The 9,312-nt window shown below is 62.6% G+C and overlaps 1 protein-coding gene across 2 annotated transcripts in view; it reads right to left on the reverse strand.

Moving 5' to 3' along the window:
* PLCH2 (phospholipase C eta 2) overlaps window positions 1–7,545 on the reverse strand; it is a 63,466-nt gene extending 55,921 nt beyond the window's left edge. For both annotated transcript variants that reach the window (XM_072819979.1, XM_072819978.1), the window contains exons 1-2: window positions 7,390–7,545; window positions 6,017–6,243 (exon numbers count right to left, since the gene is read on the reverse strand). In XM_072819979.1, the coding sequence (XP_072676080.1) occupies window positions 6,017–6,095 (79 nt within the window). In that variant the 5' untranslated portion in view covers window positions 6,096–6,243; window positions 7,390–7,545. The remainder of the gene's footprint in view (window positions 1–6,016; window positions 6,244–7,389) is intronic.
* Window positions 7,546–9,312: the final 1,767 nt, after the last annotated feature.

Raw genomic sequence — 9,312 nt, forward strand, 5'->3', positions numbered from 1 at the left:
GCTCTGGGCTCCCCAGCAGGTCCTCCAGGGACACACTGCTCATGCCCTACGCCTTTCCTCAGCGGGCAGCTGGCAACAGGGACAGGGCTGGGATGCTTGCCCAGCCCCCCGGGGGATGGAGGGAGGAGGGGCCCTCACCCCCCCGCTCTGAGCCCAGCTCTGTAACTCAGCCCTGTGCTGTGCAGAGCAGGAGCCCCCAGGCTTGGGGAAGAGCCACTGTGGGCTCAAGCCCCATTGTGAGGACCTGCTCCCAGCACCTCCCTCCCCAGGCTCTGCACACACACAGGGAGATCCTGCCCCCTAAAGTAGGAGCCTCATCAGAGGACCTCCCCTTCACAAACTGGGGCCTGTTCCCCAGCCCCTGTAGAGAGCATCCCCACCTTACAAACACCTGCCTAGTCTCAGTGAACCCGGACACATGTTCAGCCTGATGCTGGCAGGACTGGCTCCCTCCTGCGTGCCAGGGTGGTCAGAGCCAGCCCCCACCCCACAAGACTCCCAGGCTCAGAGTATCAGGCTGTGGGTTTCCCTGGCCCCACTGACGAAATGCCCCAAAACCACATTTCCTCCCTGTAGGAAGCAACTCCCTGACCGCCAGCCATAGCAACCTCCAGCCTATCCTGTCCGATGGCCTCTAGCCAGGTTGCAGACCACCCCCAGCGGCAAGCCATGACCCCTCCCTGCTCCCTGATGTGGAGCCACCCTTCCTGGCCTAGCCCGGGGCCACTTGCCTCCCTGCAGACCAGGCAGGAGCATCCCAGTCTGCCTGGCTCCCCATCTGCTGGCAAAGCCAGGTCTCCATCCTGGGGACCCCCACTGTGGCAGGTGGCAGGCTCGAGATCCATGGGTAGCTGGGAGCCGCCAGCCCCACGTGCATCAGAAGGAATCTCCTCTCTGCAGCCAGCTTTGGGCTGTGGGAAGACTCTGCTCCCAGGGGACCCCAACCAGGGGGCACAGGTCTCCCTGCCAGTCCAGAGTGGACTCCCAGGGACATAGCAACTCATAGCTGCATTCGCCCAATCTGGCCAGTCCTCACGATGACAAGAAGTATCAGTGCACATGGCGTCTGGGAGAGGCCTGCTGGGTCCCAGAGGGGACGCAGCCAGCAGGGTTCCAGGAAACCCAGAAGCTGAGGAGCAGAGACCCTGCCCACGCTCTCCCCCGACTGGAGATTTGAACTGGCCACCTGAGAGAACTGTGTCTAAATGAAGAACTGATAGGTAGCAAGTGCGGGGACCCCAGAGGGAAGCAGACGTGTTCCGAGTACTTGCATCGGTCACACCATCTCGTACACACAGGCACAGGGCGTGACTTTACCTTCCAAAACCTGGCTGCTCTCTGGACTCCCAGCTGCCTGAAAGGAATGTGTCCCTGCCCGGGGAGTGAGGGAGCCTGGAGCAGCCTCGGATTGCCAGGAAGGTGAGTGCACTTGCTGTCTCGGGGTGGGGGACGGGGAGGCCTCTGACTCTAGGCAGGGTTGACCCTGGAAAGGCAGCCGTGAGGCCACGGCTTCTGCTCAGGCCTCCCGCCCTGTCCACTGGCCGCTTAGCCAGAGGCCTGAGCTTCAGAGTCAGCACACACATCAGATACCACTGCATGCAGCGGGAAAGACACACCTGCAAGGAAGCAGCACGGACCAGCCACGTTATCTGTGACTGCGGCGCTCACAGGCTCCTAGACACTTGGTGGTGGCTATTGTGCCACATCTGCCTGACTGTGAGGCAGCCACTGAAAATCAGGCCCCAGAAGAAAATCGATGGGTTTGAAGGGACGTAGGCTATGTCCCAGCCCCAGGGCAGGGCTCCTCGCAGGAGGGTGCAGGGCCCGAGCACAGAACCTCCCAGGAAGGTGCCAGCAGTAGTGACCCATCTTGCTTCTTCTCCACATTTTCCCATATTTTCCAAAGCACCTTCTCTGAGCAAATTTTGCTTCTTGCTTTCATAGTCAGGAAAAGAAATCAGAGCAAGACTACCGACCTAGAGTGGGTGGGAGGTCCCTGGGGGGGCCCATGGATCTGAACACACTTTGAAGATCCACACATCCCGCTGCCCCCTCAGAGACTCACACTTGCATCCCCCGCAGCTGCACGGGCCCTGAGGCTGCTTCCAGCACCACCTCTCCAGCCCTGGCTCGGGAGGCACACAGGAGGCACGCAGGCCTGGACACGCGCTCGACCTCTCTGTCCTGGGCACCCGCAGCTCAGCGCCAAGCCCAGCTATGTCTCCGCAGCCCCAGCCAAGCCCTGGGGACGCCCAGAGGGGTGCTGGGGGGACTGCTGCCCCCGCTCCACAAGACCAGCAGCTCCAGGTACACACACGTCATCCAGCCTAAGAGTCCTGGCTGTCTCTGGTCCCTTGGCCAGTCGGCTCCAACACTATGATCTCGAACACCCAGCAGCATCCTGACGTTCTAGCCAATCCTCCCCAGACCAGACCCTCTCTGGAAATCATGCTGCATGAGCTTGAGCTAGTGACTGAACAGCTCTGAGCATCACTGTGCTGCATCAGCACCCCAGCACGGTGCTGGCCCAGGCCTGGGCCTCAGGCTAGACAGGGCACCATGGAAGGAGGACCCCATCCTCCTCAGCTCAATGGCTCAGCACCCCAGGTGGGGCTGTGGAGGGGGACAGCTCAAAAGAGCCTCCCCACCTGTGAGCTCGTGGGCCGCCCGAGCCCTGTTCTGCCAGCAAAGCTCTGGGTGCTCCAGACGGCCCATCCTCGAAGACGTGGACACACACGGGCCGACTGCAGAGCCACTGGGGCAGATCCTCCTGAGGTCTCCCACTGCAGCCCCCTCCTCACCTAGCTATAGGAGCTGCAGCTCTCAGGTCAGCCAGGCAGCTCAGCAACCCAGGGAAGCATCCACGGCAGCTCCCAAGAAGGCAGGTGTCCCCCGAGGAACCACTGCCCCCACAGCCCCAGCTCCTTCAGGGGTGCCTTTGCAGTTGTCCTGTGCACGCACGCCCCCTGGGGGCCGTGGATGCACCCGAAGCCCCAAGGCCCCAGCCTCCAAAGCCCTGGAGGGAGTGCCAGTCTGTTGACCAGGTAGTTAGAGGGGAACCACACTCACTCACCCCTGCAGGGCATGTCCTTTGTGTCCAGCCTGATCCTGCCTGCCTCGCCTGCCCCTTGCTGCCTGGCATCCTGGACCCCAGAGGCATCAAGAGGGGGTCACTCGCAGAGCCTGGTGCAAGTGCTGTAAGGACTAGGGAGGAGCCCCAACTGGGTAGCTCAGGTGTTCAGCACCCCCTGGGAGGGTCCTCTGGCCGCAGGTCTCTCAGAGCCTGTCCCCAGCTCTCATCACCCTCATCCTCAGAACATCAGGGAGAAGCTCATTAACATTGTCGCAAACCTTTACTATGTAGCTTTAAGTGACACCGGGGGCCACAGGTACAGGAGGACTGGGGTAAGCAGTCTGCTGTGGGAGCTGCCTTCCTACCTGACACCTTCCCACTGTCCCAGCCCTGGTCCCGGGCCCCCTAGCGTCCCCCCACCCAGCTCCAGTAGGAAGCCAGACTCTCTCCCCCTGGAACCTGGGGCCTACACCCCATCGTGGACCCTGTGACCTTGAGTCCCGGTGGGGCCAGCAGAGCAGGTGCCAGCTAGTGGCTCCATGCAAGCCACTGCCCCAGGTCCTGAAGCCCAAGAAGCTAGGGCCCCAGAGCAGACCCCAGACACACAGCCACCTGCTCCCACTCTGGGACAGAAGGGGCATCAGTGAGGCAGGTGCTATGGCTCATAGGGACCTGGACACACTTCAGACCAAAGCCAGAGGAGCCTCCTGACTGCCAGAGGACAGAACATGCAGCCACGGACAGTCCCCAGTCTCCAGGACCTGCTGACCTGCTCCACAGGCTTGGAGATGGTCTCTAGGCCCCAGGACTTCTCCTGCCCTGTTGGCTGCAAAGCCTCCCTTTGCTCAGTGGTACTGCCTCAGGGAGCCTTCTGGAAGGACGTCTAGGGCCAGACCCAAGCACTCCTACCCCAGTCCTGGGCCAGAACCAAGCACAGGGCCGGTCTCACATCAATCAGCAAGCCATGCATGGAGAGGCACAAGGAGCACAAGGAGGGGATGGGGAGCATGGGGAGGGAACAGGGAGCTTGGGGAGGGGACAGAGAGCACAGGGAGGTGACAGCAGTCAGAGGGTAGAGCCCATTCCTCCCCCCTAGCTCCTGGCCCCACTGCTTCCCCTCAGGGCCTGCCTGGGCTCTGCAGCCTCCACTCCCCCCTCTACCCCTCACTCCCCACCCCCTACCCCCCAATGTCCATCCCAGACTGAGCTGAGCAGGAGCCCCAGAACCTGGGCAGGGGGCTGTGGGCCTCTGAGCAGACGTGTCCCCTCGGTGGCAGAGACCTGTTGGGGCTTGTCTGGGGAATGTAGGAGAACAAGCTGGGTCCGGCCCTTCGGGGTACAGAGCACGTGCACACAGCCCACTCTACACGCACGCACCCACATGTGCACAGACCCTTATGGTGTGCATGCCAGTTCCCGCCATGCACACATGCCCTCACTCATGTCCACTGCTGCTACCCTGGAGGAACCCCCAAGCAAGCAGCAGAGAGCCTCGGAAAGAGCGGGTCCTCATGTGCTCACACACTCACATACGCACACGCACACACCATCTCACTGAGATGCAGGCCTGTCTCATGCTTGCAAAGCCCTGCTGGCTGGGCCTCACCCTGTGACACCCCCTCACCCCCCCGCTGGCTATGGCTTCCCCCACCTCCAGGAGACCTGAGTCAGGGTCCCACCAGTTGCTGTGTCTGCTGAGGAAGAGCCAGGGCCCACACACGGGGTGGGCAGAGCTGACCTGCTGCTGCTCAGAGGCAGAAGTGGAGAGGACCAGCAGCACCCCAGGGCTCTCTGCACAGAGTGGGCGCTAGCCGCCTCCCGGGCTCCCAACCCACCCCAGGGCAGCAGCCCCCAGGTCTGGGGCTGGCAGGACCCAGCCCACACAGGGCAACTCAGCCCTGACCTGAGGCCCCTGGGCTGTGGACGGCTCCACACACCGTCCACATGCCCACATGCTGGGCACTCAGGACAAGGCACCAACCATCCCGGGGTGGAGGGGGAAGCCTCTCACTTCTCCGGAGCCTGGGCCCCGCCTGCAGGCTCACACCCTAGTGGTACGTAATTCTTCCACGTGGGCAGATCATGGCGTGGCACGGAGCAAATTATACAGCAGGAGAGACACGAGCTGTGTCGACGGGGAGGGATGGGCACCGCCAGGGCCCCCACCTCTTGGGTAGGGGTTCTCACACCTGGCCAGGCTCACCTGTATACCTAAACACCTGTGTGATTCCAAATGTTAGAAAGTAATATGCCACAAAGAGAAGGTGGTGGTTCCAGGGCAAATTCACGTGGCAGGACCTCATCTAGCCACGCACCCAATGTGCACGTTATAATCCCATCTCTTCCGAACTTGAGAGAGGAGACGGTGTGCTCTATTCCAGAGACTACAGACATCTCTGCCAACAGGCCCAGAAATGCCAAGAGCCTCCCTGGGATGCACAGCCCAGCTGTGCTGAGGACCCCGAGCTGGCCCAGGTCCCCAGGGCCTGACTGAGATTGACAGGGCTGGGGGGCCAGCTGGCAGCCCCAAAGCTGTCTTCCTAATAGGAAAGTCTGTTCGTCTGCCACTCCTTGCTCTAGCCCTGGAGAGGGGAACAGGCCCAGGGCAGCAGGGGCAGGGTATGACCTTGCTCTCCCACCCCTAGCCCCAGCCCTGGGAGAAGCCTGTGTCTTGCCTCTGCCCAAAGCCCCTGAGAGCCCCCCTTGGACAACTTGAGCTGTCATAGTTCCTGTTAAGCCTGAGGAAAGCCAGGGACCTTGGGTGGGGCCACCTCAGCCCCCAGCAAAGACGTGTCACCCTGTGCACTGGGGCAGGTGCACACCGGCCACTCCTGGCATCGCATGTGGGGTTCCCTGCCCACAGCAGCCCACCTGCTCTGGGGGACCAAGCTGGGAAAGCCGGACTCAGCACCACAACAGCGTCTGACCAGAGGCTTCACTCACCCACAGGCAGAACATTGATGTTCAGGAAATGCCGTCCACTCTCCAGACTGGGCCCTGGGTCCTCTGGCGGGGGAGCCATCTCGGAGGGGTGGAGGCTCCCGGCGGTGAGAGATGGCGCCGGCCTGGGTCACCAGCTGGAGCCGGCCACCCGCAGGAGGCAGGAGGGGGCTGTCAGGTCCCTCTGTCCCCCTCTGGAGCAGAGGCTGGGTGTGGGGCTCATGACACACCTAGAGAGAGCAGGGCAGCAGGAGGGTGAGGCCAGGCCAGCCGTGCAGGCCAACAGCAGGCTGGGATGGCAGGGGCTGCTGGGGGGCGGCCCAGCTCAGCATCCCTCACAGATGAGCAGCCTGGGGGGGGGGGGATGAGCGGGTGCAGCTGGAGGCCCGGTCTTGGTGACCCTCGCTCTGTGCTGGGGCTTTTCCACAGCTCAAGGAAGTTCAAAGGCAAGACAGGCATCACTTCACAGAAATCAGCCAGTGCTCCTGCTATGGAGATGCTGGAGGTGCCAGCCTGGCCTGGGCCTCAGTGGGATGACCCCGGAGCCCAGGAGCAGGGAGGACGCTGCCCTGGCGGGCCCACAGCTCTTGGCACTCACTGCACTGTCACCCCCACCTGGCCCTGGGGCTCAGGCCCTTTCGGCCACCTGACTGTCTGCCCAGGGGTTGGAGCTGCTCCTTCTCCAAGCCCCCGACAGGGCCCTGGGCTTGGCCTGCCTCCTGTGCTCTCCCCAGGCTCAGCCCCATGGGCCCCTGCTCAGGCTCCCCTCCTGCTTGGAGCCCCCACCACATCCATCCAGCTCCTCCTCGCACCCCCGACTCCTTCCAGAGACTTCCTCCTCCCTGGGGGCAGGGAGAGGCCGCAGAGGCCAGGATGGGAGGCCACAGGGCCCAAGACAGAGCTTCCGGGCCCACCCCTGTTGATATGGGGCATCAGGAGACCTGGGCCCTCCAGACCCAAGAGCCATGTTCTACCCAAGTAGGAAGAACGACAAGGTGGGCAGGCCCAGGCTCCCCAAGGTCTGTGTGGTCAGCCTGAGTGCATGACCCTCCCAAAGCCCAGGCCTCTGGGGCTCCTGCCTGCCTCCCAGAAGTCTGTCTCTCCCTCAGCCTGGCATGCGTCAGCCCCCAGGCCTCCACCTGGCCTATCCCCTCCTACTCCCTCCACGACCAGCAGGAGACCTGGAATCAGCCAGGAGCTCTCCGGGGTCCCACGCCCCAGAAGAGCAGAGGACGAGCGCCAGGCAACCCTAAGGCCAGGGCACCCAGGACTCATGGGTCCCCTCCAGCCCCAGCCCGGTTGTGCCCACTACAGCCCTTTACAGGCCCACCCTGTGCTCCTGGTCTCCCCTCTGGACGCCCCAGCTCCAGGCTCACCAGCAGGCGTGGGGTCTCCAGACCCAGGTTCGCCCGAGGCAGCCAGACTGCAGCAGACCCTCAGCTCCACAGCCCACGAGGCCAGGGCAAGCTCCCACCACGGTCCCAGCCAGCTACTGCCGGGTTCCCGAGCAGGCACGGCGGCTTCCTGCTGCAACGGGAGCCCGGGGTCCATGCCTGGACACGTCTATAAGAGCGGGCCGGGCGTGGGGCTCAGCGGGGCTGGCACAGTAGAACCTAATTAGGCAACAGTGCCACACCACAAGCCGAGGCACGGCCGTTAAGGACCATGAGGTCAGCCGTTGGCATGAGCCCGGCTGCACCTTGCCGTGTGAGCTGAGCCCATCACCACCTACCCCTGCCCCTCAAGTCACGCTGGGGCCTCTTGTGGTGACCCCCTGCCAGCCACGCTGGACCCCCTACAGTCTCCGGGGCCTGCAGCAGGATCAGCAGCCCTGTGGGATGGGGGCTGCGGGCCGGGGGCTGTCCCTAGCTAAGCCTGCCCATCCTTGCATAGCCTCAGGTGAGGTGGGGGCACCTCTGTTCAGCCTCTGCTCAGACCCTCACCCTGATGCCAATGTCAAGTCCTAGAAACTGGCCACTGCCCAAGATGGCCCTGTCCAGTGCCAGGTTGGGCCACGGGGTGGGGACAGGGCAGAGAGGTCCTCTTGCTCCTGCCCGCCCAGAGCCAGCCTGTTTAATGAAGACGTATAGCCCAGGCCCGGGTAGGCAGGAGGGCGGCCAGCCAGATACTGGGTGTCAAGGCTGCGATACTCACACCCAGACTGGCAGGCCCACCTCCAGAGGACAAGGGGATCGTCATTTGGCCCATCCTTGCTGGTCAGTCTCTGGTGCCCTGCCCACCCTCACTGCCCTTGCCCTTGGGGAGGGCCAGCGTGTATCCCAACCCCCGGCCCTGATGCCCGCAGCACCCCCCTTCTGTGTCCAGCAGAGTGCCTAGCTCCCCGCAGGAGGACTGGAGGGGCCCACGGCAAGCCCCAGCCTGCTCCCAGGCCACCCCTTCCTCCTGCCTGCCCTCCCTGCCGCCAAAGGCAAGACTGTCTCTCCCTCCACTGGCATCCCCTGGTTGGGAAATACCCCAGGGTGTAGGGACAGGCAGGACACATGTGTACAGCCTGGGGCCAGCTGCTCTGCTCCATAAAGAACACTCCCCAGGCCCCCAAGGGGGCGGGAAGATGTCCACAGCCCCATCCAGTGGGGGTGCACCAGTGACCACAGCATGAGAATTGCTGGGACAGGACCCATCTGGAGAGGACCGTACTGAGCAGAGGAAGCAGCAACCAGCGTGGGGTGTGCCAGAGAGCACTGCTTCCCAAAGTGGGAAGCCCGTGGGGATCCCCGGTGTCCCCAGAACACCCAGAACACCCAGAGCCGGGCACACAGTCTGCTATTTGCATAATAATCCTCTCCTTCCCTGTGCCTACCTTAGCACAATGGCGGATAATGCTCAGCAGGATCAAGGCCACCGCCCAAAGGGCACCGGGTCACCCCTTCTGTCACCTCCATTACCACTTACTCAGGTCTAAACAAAGAAAAAGCCGCTGCCCTGAGAACTTCCAAAAGATGAATTTTATTAAACCTCAGCTCTTCCCAGCATTGTGTGTGAGAAAATGGGGGACTGCGGGTACAGGCCCACGGGGTGTCTGAGAGGGAGGCACTCTGGTGACAGCCACCAGAGCAGGGGTGGGAGTGGGAGGCCTGGCCAAGAGCCTGGGCTCCACGGCATGGGTGCATGTAACACAGGGCAGCTGTTTTCCCAAAACCAAGTAACACAAACCCACCACCTAAAAAGCAAAGTGACAACAAAGTGATAGGATCTGTTGCCAGTGATAAAATTCAAGCTCAAGTAAAAATGAGCATTTTGGAGAACACGCAGCCACCTCGGCGGGCTGATGGTTTCCA

The sequence above is a fragment of the Canis lupus genome, chromosome 3 (genome assembly GCF_048164855.1).
Source record: "Canis lupus baileyi chromosome 3, mCanLup2.hap1, whole genome shotgun sequence".
Classification (NCBI taxonomy): Eukaryota; Metazoa; Chordata; class Mammalia; order Carnivora; family Canidae; genus Canis; species Canis lupus.